At 41.6% G+C, this 14,613-nt stretch overlaps 1 protein-coding gene across 4 annotated transcripts in view; it reads left to right on the forward strand.

Annotated features, from left to right (window-relative positions):
* The first annotated feature begins 766 nt into the window (after positions 1 to 766).
* RBBP5 (RB binding protein 5, histone lysine methyltransferase complex subunit) overlaps positions 767 to 14,613 on the forward strand; it is a 37,796-nt gene continuing 23,949 nt past the window's right edge. For all 4 annotated transcript variants that reach the window (XM_017880988.1, XM_017880990.1, XM_017880989.1 and 1 more), the window contains exons 1-3: positions 767 to 934; positions 6,983 to 7,008; positions 8,541 to 8,713. In XM_017880988.1, coding sequence (XP_017736477.1) covers positions 916 to 934; positions 6,983 to 7,008; positions 8,541 to 8,713 — 218 coding nt within the window. In that variant the 5' untranslated portion in view covers positions 767 to 915. The remainder of the gene's footprint in view (positions 935 to 6,982; positions 7,009 to 8,540; positions 8,714 to 14,613) is intronic.

Genomic DNA, 14,613 nt, shown 5'->3' on the forward strand with positions numbered 1-14,613 from the left:
TATTTTCTGTAGCGAGCCTTTGACGTTCTTTCCTTTTTCTGATGAGCCACAGCATTTACAGTAGGAATTTATTCATATAAAATTTGCTCCTTCGCTAGATACCAGTAACTGGCCTTCTCTAATTGCTTTGGGTATCTCGTTGGAGTTCTGTATGATTGAGCTCCGGGAAACTCAGTCCACCCCTCATTCCAATTCTTTTTCACAGTGTCCCGGTTAACACTGGGTAAACGGTAAAATCTTAGATAGTAAGGTTTTTATTATCCTAACATAAACAGGCCTAACATATATTGTCGTACCTTTCTGTAGGATTAATGGCATATCTTTACAAATGAGAAATACTTTTCACGAGACTGAAACAGCCTGCAACGCCGCCTACATTCAGGGTAAGTACGCGTGTTGGTGAGGTCAGAGGCGCTACACACCTGAGCACTAGGGGACGACCTTCCCTCCTTTCCTGCATTAGTAGGACTTGCCCGGAACCTTTCCTGCGGAATCTGAGGTAGCCCGCCCGGACAACTCCGCTGAACACAACAGGCCAAGAACTAGTAGGTTAACTGTATGCCTGGAATTTCTAGCTCATCTACATGTTCCCGGAGCAAATAGCCTTAAATTCTCGCGCTATTTAAAGTCGCTAGTGACGATAACTTTGTTGTACCTCAGCAAAGATCATAATTAATTGTTTCCGAGGAAGTTTATCCTTGATTTTGATCAGGCATATATTTGGGCAGCCCATCTGAAACGAACAAGGAAGGCGGGGGAAGAAAGCGGAAGCCGCGGGGCCTTCTAAGTCCGAAAGTCTCCGGAGCTTGCGCCAGGCTCTTCGCGGCGTCCACCCCTTAGACGCAAGTTGCTGAAGCCGGCCGGGGAGAAGGCGTTGTTGCCGGAGCTGAGACCGGGCGGTCACAGTCCGCAGGGATGAACCTCGAGTTGCTGGGTGAGAAGGGCTGTGGTTGCGTTATAGAGAAGCGTTGGGTACTGGAAAGCAGGGAAACCAGGCGGGAGGGGAGTCAGGCTGCAACCTTAGGGACCCTGTTCTGCTCTGGATCATTGGGCACACCTGATGTGGAGCAGCAGCAGGAGGAGGAAGCGCACCTTCTGCCCGAGTAGATTGCATTGCCCCTCCCGAGGCCACTTTCGTATCAGTTATGGAGCGATAGGGACAGACAGTTTGTGACTTAGCTTTGATTATAAGGATCACAGGTGTTGAAGTAGCCCAGAGCAGCCAGGACCAGAGTTGTTGGAGATAGAATTTGAAGAAGTGAGGCTTGGGATGAAGCTTTGAAGACTTGTCAGGAAATTGGGTTCCTGGACAGGTTAATCTTTTTGTAGAAACGAGATGTCCAAGGAGGGGACTTGGAGATCTTCTGATAGAAGCCTCATTGAACGGATGAATAAAGGCTCAGAGGGTAATGGCTAGACACTAAGCAAGTAAATGGCATAGTTGGCACTGGAATCCAATTATCCTAATTTTCTGTTTAAGGTCCTTTATTAGGGATGGTGTGTAAAACACTGAGGTGTGAAATACGGAGGAAGTTGTGTTTTGTCATCCTCACTTTGAGTCATTTCCTCCTTACCTCCTATCCAGATTATTTAAAAACTGTAGGTCCTTTCTCCTGGACTTTCATTAGGTGACGTTTAGCATAGTATCCTAGGGGTAACCGAGGTTTTCAAGGACTTCTGCACGACTTGCTGTTCCTAATGGTTAGGTTTCTCTTTAAAGAAAATCAGAAGATGTGTTGTCAAAAGGGCTACAAAGATACATAAAAAATGGTCTTTGCCCTTAAAGAGCTTTTCATTAAGCAGGGAGTTTAAGGTGATTATGTAAAATAGCCATAGGATATTGCAGAATGTAGGCAGGCCTGAAAGAGGCATTACCAGTTGCTAAGAATGTTTGGAACAGAGAGTGAATGTCTTTGAGGCAAGGGAAGAAGTCAACCAGGAAAAACAAACCCCCAAAACCTGTGGAGGAGTTGGAGTTTTAAGTTTTTTTTTTGTTGTTGTTGTTGTTTTAAGACAGTCTCGCGCTGTCGCCCAGGCTGGAGGGTAGTGGCATAGTCTTGGCTCACTGCAACCTCCTTCTCCTGGGTTCAAGTGATTCTCATGCTTCAGCCTCCTGAGTAGCTGGTACTACAGATACGCACTGCCACGCCTGGCTAATTTTTGTATTTTTAGTAGCGATGGGGTTTCACTGCGTTGGCCAGGCTGGTCTCAAACTCCTGGCCCCAAGCAATCCATCCACCTCAGCCTCCCAAAGTGTCCCGCCATAAGTGGATTTTTAAGGTTGGTGAAATATCAACAGGCTGAAGTATGAAGATATGGGAGGGATGAATTTTCCTGCTTGGCCAGGTTGTGGATAAAGAGAATGCCAAGGGATGGGATTGGTGCCATCTATTTTGTGTTGGTTCTCAAATGCCTAACTGAAAAGTTTGGGCTTTTTAGGGAAGGTAGGGTAGATCCATTGAAGGGTTTTGACTTAGTAACTCAATCAGAGCTGTGAGTCTGTAAGGTTTGTCTGACAGCAATGTGGAGTTCAGTTTTGGAGGAGTGTAAAACCAGTGTGGAGGGGTAGATTATATGAGTGATAAGGAAGGCCTGAGCTAGGAAATAGAAAAGACATTGAGGAGGTAGGGATGACAAATAGATTGCATGTAGTAGTGATGAGTAAGAGAGTTACGTGAAAAATGATGAGAGCAAATAATGATGCTATTGATAAAGTGTAAGGACATTGGAAAAAGACAGCTTTGGAGATGTTGAATGTGGTCTAGGGGTCAGGAGACAGGTTTGGATTTATGGGAGAGATTTGTAATCTTACAGATGGGCTCATTGAAACCTTGTGAATAGATCAAGGCACGATCAAGGGAAAAAGTGGTAGGGGGAGAAAAGAAAATTGCCAAGCACACAATCTGTAGTTAGGGGTTAAGAGGAGGAATAAATGAAGATAATAAGTTAGCTAACAGTTATAAAGTACTTTCTCTGAGCTAGGCAGATTTTCAAGTGCCTTCCATATATTAATCTATGTAGAGGAAGAAGAGAGTACAGATTGGTGTGGTGTCTTCATAGAAGCCAATCAGAGCAGTTGAGTCTGAGGGCTGAAAATGGGTTGCTCTGATTAGTCCTTTGGCAGCTTGGAACAGAAGCCAGATTACAATTATTTTAGAATGGTGTGGGAGACAAGGACAAAAGGTTGACCCTTATTTTTAAAAACTTAAGGATGGAAGAAAGGTGATAACACTAGCACTTTGGAAGAGTAGCAGGGACTTGCAAAAGGCTTTTCTTGAATGATACAGAAGACTCATTAGGATAAAACTTAGGAAGGAATATTTATTTTTATTTATCTTTTGAGACGGAGTCTGGCTCTGTTGCCCAGGCTGGCATGCAGTGGCACAATGGCTGACTGCAACTTGTCCTTCCCAGGTTCAACCGATTCTCCTACCTCAGCCCTCCTGAGTAGCTGGGATTACAGGCACCTAACACCACACTTGGCTATATTTTTTGTATTTTTAGTAGAGACTGGGGTTCACCATGTTGGCCAGGCTGGTCACGAACTCCTGACCTCAAGTGATCTGCCCACCTTGGCCTTTGAAAGTGCTAGGATTACAAGTGTGAGCCACCGTGCCCAGCCAGGAAGGAATATTTAGCACTGAAAGGTTAGACAAATTAAAGAAGCTTGGGTCCAAAAGATAACAATCTCTGAAAATGACTGTATTTTAAAGTGAGAAAGTTAATGACTACAGATAAAAGGAAAGGAACAGAAGTAATGTGATTTTGGAAGCATATTGAAGGACATCTGGCCAGATGAAGGAAATGAATGACAATGTATTTTTAATGTGGTTACTCAGGTGGCTCATAGGTGGACAGTAGTTTTACTTCTGCAACCACTTTTTGAGCCCCTGCTGTGTGCGCTGGAGATACAGTTAAATAAGATCATTCGTGAAACTTATTTTCACCACAAATCACAGTAAGAAATATATATTCTATCACAGTTCACTATATGTACATACACACACACGTGTAACTAAATTTCTTAGGATTATACTTAATCCTTGTTATGTTCAGTGTCCTCTGATATTTTCTTTTTTTTTTTTTTCCCTCTTTAGACAGAGTCTTGCTTCTGTCGCCCAGGCTGGAGTGCAATGGCGTGATCTTGGCTCACTGCAACGTCCGCCTCCTGGGTTCAAGCAATTCTCCTGCCTCAGCCTCCCGAGTAGCTGGGATTACAGGCGTGTACCACCATGCCCGGCTAATTTTTTTATTTGTGTTTTTAGTAGAGACGGAGTGTCACCATGTTGCCTCAGCTGGTCTCGAACTCCTGACCTCGTGATCTGCCCGCCTTGGCCTCCCAAAGTGCTGGGATTACAGGTGTGAGCCACTCCACCTGGTTGATATTTTCTAATCTATTGAAACACTTGTTCCAACTCACTAAATTGATGTATCCATTTATGGTGGGTTGCGTCCTACTGTTTGAAAAACATTGAAATAAGATACCACTTTTGCCCTGGTAAATAGAGCTAAGAGGAGAGACAAACAAGTAACTGTGTATCATATAGAACCACAATGGGGCAGGGGGGTGGTGGTGGCGGCTCACGCCTGTAATCCCAGCTCTCAGGGAGGCAGAGGCGGGAGGATAGCTTGAGCCCAGGAGTTGGAGACCTGCCTGGGTAATACAGCGAGACCCCATTCTCCACAAAAAGGAAAAAAAAAAAAAGATAGCACCACAGTAAATGAATGAGCTATGGGAATCCAGCTAAAAGCAATTACAAGCAGTTGAAGCCAGGTGCGGTGGCTCACACCTGTAATCCCAGCACTTTGGGAAGCCAAAGCGGGTGGATCACCTGAGGTCAGGAGTTCAAGACCAGCCTGTCCAAGATGGTGAAACCCTGTCTCTACTAAAAATACAAAAATCAGCCATGCATGGCAGCCCGTGCCTGTAATCCCAGCTACTCGGGAGGCTGAGGCAGGAGAATCACTTGAACTTGCAAGACAGAGGTTGGAGGGAGCCGACATCATTGCACTACAACCTGGGGGACAAGAGCGAACTCTGTCTCAAATAAATACATATATGGATATATATATGGATATATACACACACATACAGAAAAAAAGTCTCCCCATCCCAAATTTTAAGTGGGGTTTATCCTTTTATACCGTTTTCTTTGCTCATATAAACACATTTACACATAAATTTGTTTATTTTTATTATTATTATTTTTTTGAGACAGAGTTTCCCTCTTGTTGTCCAGGCTGAAATGCAATGGTGCAATCTCAGCTCACTGCAACCTCTGCCTCCCAGGTCCAAGAGGTTCCCCTGCCTCAGCCTCTGGAGTAGCTGGGATTACAGGCATGTGCCACCACGCCTGGCTAATTTTGTATTTTTAGTAGAGACAGGGTTTCTCCATGTTGGTCTGACTGGTTTTGAACTCCTGACCTCAGGTGAGCCACCCGCCTCGGCCTCCGAAAGTGCTGGGATTACAGGCGTGAGCCACCACGTGGGCTTTTTACACATAAATTTCTAAGGACTAGGCCAGGCATGGTGGCTCACGCCGGTAATCCCAGCACTTTGGGAGGCTGAGGCAGGTGGATACCTTGAGGTCAGAAGTTTGAGACCAGCCTGGCCAACATGGCCAAACCACATCTCTACTAAAAATACAAAATTAGCCGGGCATGGTGCCACGTGCCTATAATCCCAGCGGCTGCTTGGGAGGCTGGGGCAGGAGAAGCGCTTGAACCTGGGAAGCAGCTGTTGCGGTGAGCCAAGATCGTGCCACTGCACTCCAGCCTGGGTGACAGAACGAGACTCCGTCTCAAAAAAACAAACAAACAAAAAAAAAACCCAGGCTGGTCAAGAAAAACAAACAAACAAAAATACCCCCCAAAAAACTGAAAGAAATAAAGAGAATTTCGTGTTTAATCAACTACTATTTGCTGTCGCAACCTAAATGCTGTTATTAGTCAGGAAGGGGTGTGGTCGCTGCTTTTAGTAAAGGTTTCAAGGTTTCAAAGAGTAATTGTGATAATTTGACTGATATAAATTGACTCTTGCCCTTCCTTGCTCTTTTTTTGAAATGGAGTCTTGTTCTGTCACCCAGGTTGGAGTGCAGTGGCACGATCTCAGCTCGCTGCAATCTCCACCTCCCGGTTTCAAGTGATTCTCCTGCCTCAGCCTCCTGAGTAGTTGGGATTACAGGTGCACACCACCACACCGGCTAATTTTTGTATTTTTAGTAGAGATGGCGTTTCACCATGTTGGCTAGGCCGGTCTCAAACTCCCTTGTGATCTGCCCGCCTTGGCCTCCCAGAGTGCTAAGATTACATGCATGAGCCACCAAGCCCGGCTCTTTGCTCTTACCTTAGTAAATATGGAAATAAATTGTGAAATGCCCAAAGGGTGTGATGGAGAGAGACTATTGCTAACTTGGATATGTCAGCAGTTGTCAAACTTTTTAGTATCAGGATCCCATTATGCTTTTAAGAAGTAGAGGACCCCCAAAGAGTTTTTGTTTATGTAGGTGATATCTACTTACCAGTATTTACCAATTTAGAAGTTAAAACTGAGATAATATTTTTAAAGCACATTATTTAGAAATAACCATAATAAATCCATTACATGTTTATGTAAGTAGTTACTTTGTTTTCAAAAACAAAGTATTTAGTGAGGAAAATGCCACTGTTGTGACATTTTTACAAATGTCTTGAATGTTTGCCTGAATAGAAGTTGGGGGACTTCTCCTATCTGCTCTTGCCTTCACTCTGTTGCAACATCCCAGGTCATATAGTCTCAGGAAAGCTCATCTGTATACTTTCGAGTAAACAAGTCATCTTAGCAGAATCTTGAAAATCTGTGTGGCCTCATGGAATGCCTGAAAGGGCGTCATATCCCCCTTTCATTTTCGTTTTGTCAGCCACTGCTATACACTGTTCATGAGTTGTATGATCCTTGCTATGTGGTACATGTTCCATCAACTCTTTCTTTGCTTTGTTGCAGAGTCCTTTGGGCAGAACTATCCAGAGGTAAGAGTATAGTATTGCGGTGATTTTAGGAACATAGTAACTTGTGGATGTTTTTTGTTTTTTTTTTTTTTGAACGGAGTCTCGCTCTGTCGCCCGGGCTGGAGTGCAATGGCTGGAACTCAGCTCACTGCAAGCTCCGCCTCCCGGGTTTACGCCATTCTCCTGCCTCAGCCTCCCGAGTAGCTGGGACTACAGGCGCCCGCCACCTTGCCCGGCTAGTTTTTTTGTATTTTTTTTTTTTTTTTTTTTTTTTTTTTTTTTTTGAGACGGAGTCTTGCTCTGCTGTCACCCGGGCTGGAGTGCAGTGGCCGGATCTCAGCTCACTGCAAGCTCCGCCTCCCGGGTTTTATGCCATTCTCCTGCCTCAGCCTTCCGAGTAGCTGGGACTACAGGCGCCCGCCACCTCGCCCGGCTAAGTTTTTTTTTGTATTTTTAGTAGAGACGGGGTTTCACCGTGTTAGCCAGGATGGTCTCGATCTCCTGACCTCGTGATCCGCCCATCTCGGCCTCCCAAAGTGCTGGGATTACAGGCTTGAGCCACTGCGCCCGGCCTTTTGTATTCTTTAGTAGAGACGGGGTTTCACCGTGTTAGCCAGGATGGTCTCGATCTCCTGACCTTGTGATTTGCCCGTCTGGGCCTCCCAAAGTGCTGGGATTACAGGCTTGAGCCACTGTGCCCGGCCTACTTGTGGATGTTTATGTTAGAACAGAAAATACTTTTTGATCCTTGTGTTTTGACAAAGAGGCATTAAGTGTGATAATATATCTTTTGCTATGATAAGGAACTAGTGTATAATTTTGATCAGGGAGGAAATAGGGAATGTGGGCTAGAAATCTTATCATGATCTTGTAATCTTACAGTTCATTTTCCTTTAAATAAAAGAAAACTTTCATTGAAGGATTTTCACAAACAACACCATCGTAGATTTTTTTGTGTGCTTTTCTTGTTTTGATCAATGTTTTTATGTAGTAAAGCAAAATGTATGCTATACATGCGCTTTACTTTTTTAAGTGTAAAACTATTTTGTAACACTTGAATGTTTGAGGATAGACACTGTAGTTATTTTAAATAGCTTGGTATTGATATGAAATAATTTGACTTCTCTAATGTTATGCTTTGTAGGCTATTCCAGGGTGTTTTTTTTTAATTCTTAAAAAAAAATTCTTTTAAATTCTTTTTGTTTTAAATTCTTGGAATAAATTCCCAGAATTATGATGACTGCATCAATAGATATGACTTTTTAAATACTTCTGTTATATTTTGCCTATTTGCCCTCCAGAAAGTTTATACAAAGTTATAGTAGTGATGTAAGGGATTGATCACATCTGTTTCCAGAATCTGTGGTTAGCTTTAATAAATGTTGCTTCATTTTGGCTATTTTAATAGATATAAGAAGACACAGAGAGATTATTTTGGTATACAGTGTAATTTATATTCAATAAAAGTATCACAAGTGATAAAGAACCTTTAGGAAATAATTTGGATATCTGGCTATTGTTGTCTCTATTCTTGTATTTGTTTCAACTTTTAGGAAGCTGATGGAACTTTGGATTGTATCAGCATGGCTTTGACTTGCACCTTTAACAGATGGGGCACATTGCTTGCAGTTGGCTGTAATGATGGCCGAATTGTCATCTGGGATTTCTTGACAAGAGGCATTGCTAAAATAATTAGCGCACACATCCATCCAGTGTGTTCTTTATGGTAAGACATTTTTAAATTAATATTTAAATATGAGTTAGAATGAATGATGACTACATGTTTGCAAATCTCATTGTAGATATTTTAATACTTAGATTTTAAAATATTCAGCCATTAGTAATACAGTTTATCATGGTTTATGTAGATTCTGAGTCCATGCTGTCCTTGAAGCACGTTTCTTGGGAGAAATTCATTGTATTATGGATCTGTGTCAGGTGCTGAGAATATCTCAATACTGAAATGAGATATTTTCAGATTGTAATTGTAGTATAATTGTGATACTGACTTTTCATTTAGAATAAAAAGTCTCAGTTAGGACAGAAGCTTGGAAGTCACCGAGTCCAATTTTGTCCAGGTTATTGAATTTTAGTAATTTTAGTGATCACAAGTGTGACTATTCCTTCAATGAAATATAGTTATTAAGGTTGTATAGCAAATGTAAAAACAGTTGAAATCTGCTGTTACATGAATTCCCATTGATTTCACTCTTACTCTCTGAAACTATTTGCTTCAGAAAATTTTATTTTGGGCAGCATTTTGTTTAAATGAATTTGGGCCAAAAAAAAGGACCTAACCCGATCAAGGTTAAGTCTATCTCCTTTTGTCTAAATGGTATTATAAAGCATTGGATTGGGAGGAGGCTTGAATCACGGTGAAGTTTGGCCAGTAATGTACTGGTGACTTGGGCCAAAACTTTTATATCTAATAATCCAGGAAGCACTGGCCTGGATCTCTTAGGTGCCTTCCACTGCCTTTCTGTTTCTTTTTTGTTGTATTCTTGCAATAAAGATACAGGCATGGTGGCTCATGCCTGTAATCCCAACACTTTGGGAGGCCAAAGAGGGTGGATCACCTGAGGTCTGGAGTTCAAGACCAGCCTGGCCAACATAATGAAACACTATCTCTACTAAACATACAAAAATTAGTCAGGCATAGTGGCGGATGCCTGTAATCCCAGCCACTTGGGAGACGGAGGCAGGAGAATTGCTTGAACCCCAGAGGCAGAGGTTGCAGTGAGCTGAGATCCACTGCACTCCAGACTGGGTGACAGAGTAAGACTCTGTTTCAAAAAAAAAAAAAAAAGGATTTAAATGGATACACATACTTTTAACAGTTTTAAGAGGGGTGTGTGTGTGTGTGTTTCACATAATATACAATTTAGAGTGTACAATTCACAGGTTTTTATATATTCAGAGTTGTGCAACCGTCATCATAATATAATTTAGAACTGGCTAGATGCATTGGCTCATGCCTGTAATCCCAGAGCTTTGGAAGGCTGAGATGAGAGGATTCCTTGAGCCCAGGAGACCAACACAGTGAGAACTTATCTCTACAAAAAGTAAAAAAATTAGCTGGGTGTGTGGTGCACATCTGTAGTCCTGGCTACTTAGGAGGCTGAAGTGGGAGAATCACTTGAGCCCAGGAGTTCTAGGCTGTAATGAGCCATGATTGTGCCACTGCACTCCAGTGCCTGGGTGACAATAAACCTTGTCTCTTAAAAAAAAAAAGAACTCTTACCTATTAAAATATGTGTTTTTATTATATAGTAATATATACTTATTCTAGAAAATCATGGAAAATAAAACAGAAATAACTAGTATTTTCTGTAGACCTCCTAACCAGATACTACTACTTTGTATGTATAGATTTTTGTTGTTGTTGTTTCTGAGACAGGGTCTTGCTCTGTGGCCCAGGCAGGAGTGCAGTGGCTAGTCACAGGCATGATCACAGTTCGCTGCAACCTTGAAATCCCAGGCTCAAGTGATCCTCCTGAGTAACTAGGTCTACAGATGTGCGCCACCATGCCTGGCTAATTTAAAAAAATTTTTTATAGAGACAAGGTCTTGCTATGTTGCTTAGGCTTGTCTTGAACTCCTGGCTTCAATCGATCCTCCCACCTCAGCCTCCCAAAGTGCTGGGATTACAGTTGTGAGCCACCATGACTGCTCAGTTTCTAGATGATTTTTTTAAGCATCGTTTGTAATTGTGCTATGTTCTATATTTTGCTTTTGCCTCCTAATACTGTCTAGACATTTTTCTGCTTGAGTAGCCTTTAACAACTTTTTAAATGACTGTATATTGTCTGATAAACCGTAATTTACTGAACCATTTTCTGTTTTTTTTTCCTCGATTACATAATGTTTAGTGAATGTCTTTGTGCCACAGTTTTTCTCATATATTCATTCATTCATTCAGTAGGTGTTGACCATGAGTTATGTACCAGGTGCTGTGTTAGGCTCTAGGCTCTGGGGACACAAAAACAAATGAGAAATTCTTGATGATTAGTAGGAGGTGGATTTGCATACAGGTGCATGTACTAAAGCTTTATATGTACTATACAATAACTATATTTAAGATTTAGTGGAGATGAAAGCACAAAGAAGGAAGTTATCAATTGTACTAGAGGGGACTAACGGTCAGAAAAGCCGTCATAAATGAGATAATTTATAACTTCATTTTATTTTATTTTTTTGAGACAGATCTTGCTCTGTCGCCCAGGCTGGAGTGCAATGGTGCGATCTTGGCTCACTGCAACCTCCACCTCCTGGGTTCAGGCAATTCTGCCTCAGCCTCCCGAGTAGCTGGAATTACAGGTGCACACCACCACGCTTGGCTAATTTTTATATTTTTGATAGAGACAGGGTTTCGCCATGCTGGCCAGACTGGTCTTGGACTACTGACCTCAGGTGATCTGCTCTCATTGGCCTCCCAAAGTGGTGGGATTGCAGGTGTGAGCCGCCACGCCCAGCCAGATAATTTATAACTTTAAATTTGTATGTTAAGTAGATGTTTGCCAGATATATTCCAAGCAGAGGGCACTGCACAGGCAAAGTCATATCAGCTTGAAACAAGTATGGTACAATAGCGAACTACAGGTATAAGGATAGCTGGATTGTGGTATGGGAAATATGATATGACAAGAGCCAAGGTAAACCAAGGTCCTCATGGAGAACCTCGTCTGCCAGACTCATGAATTTGAACCATAGCTTGTATGTACTGTGAAGTCATTAAGAGATTTTGGCAAGAAAGTAACATGATGAGCTTTTATTTTAAAAAGAACTTTAGGGCATCAAGTAGAAAAGAGATTGAAGGGGCAACAGTGAGTGAACATAGGAGAACTGCTGTGGTGTAGGCTAGAGACGATGAGTGTTACGGTAAGAAAGGAGCCAAGTTAGACAGATGTAGAAATGGTAGAAATAAGAGGACTTAGTCATTAATTCGATTGTGGTGAGTGAAATGGAAAAGTTAAGATGATTTTAGGTTTCTGGCTTGGTTGAAGATACTCATTAATGGAAGATTTGAGGGGGAAGTGGTGAGTTTGAGATTATTATGGTTGCATGTCTCCCGTTATTTTCATGTTAGTTTTTTGCAAATATTTGTGTTAAGAGTATCTTCCCTGTAAGATGGTAAGTGCTGTGAGAATACGAACCTTGTGTACCATTTCACTGCTATGTTCTCAGCTTCTAGCATTGTACCTGATACACAGTAGCCATTCAGATACTTGTTGGATGAATGGGAGATGTCCCAAAAAGCATCTGAGATGCCCAGTGGGCATTTGGTCTGTGATTTCTCATTACAGTACACTTCCAGAAGTGTGTTATTAGTCAGACAAAGGATATAAAGTGAGAGATTTTTCAACCCCTCCCTCCAACATTTTAACATTTTAAAATCACAAAACCTATACTTGATTAATTTAAAAGTTTTTTTTTTTTTTTTTTTTTTTTTTTTTTTTTTTTTGAGAAGATCTTGCTCTGTCGCCATGCTGGAGTGCAGTGGTGCAATCTGGCTCCTGCAGCCTACACCTTCAGTTTCAAGTGCTTTCTCCTTGCCGCAGCCTCCTTGATACTGGGATTACAAGAAGCAGCCACCACGCTCCGGCTAAGTGGTTCTGTATTTTTAGTAGAGGTGGGATTTCACCATGTTGTCAGGGCTGGTCCTGACCTCCTGATCTCAGGTAATCGCCCGCCTTGGCCTCCCAAGTGCTGAGATTACAGGCCGTGAAGCCCACTGCACCCGGCGTTAAAATACTAATAACGCAGAGTACCAAATGAAAGCCCTTTGTCTACTCTTGGTAACTACTGTTAAAAGAGTGTGGAATATATCCGTCTATAAGAGTATCTATATCTTTATTGTGGAAAAAAATTAATATCCATATATCCACATAATATGTTTTTAAACAAAAATAAATATTTTTTGTTCTGTAGCTTGCTTTTACACTAATACCATATAGTGGATATTTCTCTGTTGTCTCATTATTTTAAATAGTTGTGTTCTATAGGTATTGCATAGTATACATGCCATAATAGATTTAACTGTTCCTTATTTGAGCATATTAGGGAAACAAATTTTTACCAAGAGGAAGTTTTGGGTAGGCCTGATAGCTAGACTTCAACTATTAGTAAAAGTGATGTATGAAAGATGAGAAAAAATGGCCCAGGATGTAGAAGCAGAACTGTAGGTACTGGCTGGGCGCGGTGGCTACATGCCTTTAATCCCAGCACTTTCAGAGGCTGAGGCTCACCCAATTCACTTGAGGTCAGAGTTTGAGAACCAGCCCTACAACATGGTGAAACTCTGTCTCTACCTAAAAATACAAAAATTAGCCAGGCATGGTGACGTTGGCCTGTAACCCAGCTACTTGGGAGGCTGAGGCAGGAGAATCGCTTGAACCCGCTATGCGGAGTTGAGTGAGCCGAGATCTGCCTGGACTACAGAGTGAGACCCTATCTGGAAAAAAAAAACTAAAAAACAAAACAGAATTAGTAGGTAGGTGAACAGAAGTTAGGTATAGGGAACAAAAGTTAACCTCAAGTAGAGAGGGAGCTCCCAAGCAGAGGTGCTGTAGATGGGATTAACTGCCCAGGAGAGAGCTATCCGAGAGCTGTTCTTGCTTGAGCTTGCCACCCCCGTTTTTTAGGATGCTGAGGAGAATTAAAAGCACTGTGATGGGGGCCATAGGTAGACTTTTAGCACATTGGAATCAGTAAAAGCCCATCTTGTCTTTGGGAAAGAAGCTGTGAGAAAATATGATAATTCTATTCTTGAGCTTATAGGAATTTGGAATTGAAGAGTAAATTATTTTTTTAGTTTTTACTTTTCTTTATAACTTAATTTTTAGTTTAGATTTCCCTCCATTATGACAGAAATACAAGCTTGCTGCTGAAAGAAAACAAAAATTATAGTGCAGTAGCAGTAGGTTTTTTTTTTTTTTTTTTTTAACTCACACCCCCTAGTACAGAAGAGTTAGAGGGAAAACGGAATCATAGCTAACATTTTGTTCTATAGTATATTTGTGCTAAAAGGCCTACAGGAATAGCAACGAAACCTGTTCCTTTTTTCTCCTCACTCTCAGTCTTGTGCCATTCCCAGTAGACTTCTATTTTTGGGGGCTATTTCTTCTGCTGTTTAGCTTCGTATTTCTAATACAATGTGTATTGCTTTTTCATTAATTTCAGAAATTGGGTTTCCTGTTACAGTGTATTTGAATTTTAACTTACCCTTTACCCTCCCGTCATCCACCCTTTTACCCTCCCATCATCATCATCATCCATCCAGCTATTGGCTTTTTTTTGGTGCACCTTTGCATTTTAACACCTTTAGGCCTCTTCAGAGTTGACATTCTCTAGAAGGACTCACTAATTGCCTGGCTATAGATATTCTAGAGCTGGTAGAAGAGAGACACCAGAGTCCTTTTGTGTGCAGGCTTTAACTTAATCCCTCTATATTTATAACCTTAGCTTACCCCTGCCTTCCTCTGTTCCTGAGTCCTGAGTCTGGGAATATATTTATTTTGTCTCTGATATAAATTTTTTTTTGAGCACTTATTATGTACCAGGCATTGAGTACTTATTATGTGCCAGGCTAAGAATTTTTTATGTATTAATTTAAATTCTCTCAACAGC

This window comes from Rhinopithecus bieti, unplaced genomic scaffold (genome assembly GCF_001698545.2).
Source record: "Rhinopithecus bieti isolate Rb0 unplaced genomic scaffold, ASM169854v2 scaffold_12049, whole genome shotgun sequence".
In the NCBI taxonomy this organism is placed as follows: Eukaryota; Metazoa; Chordata; class Mammalia; order Primates; family Cercopithecidae; genus Rhinopithecus; species Rhinopithecus bieti.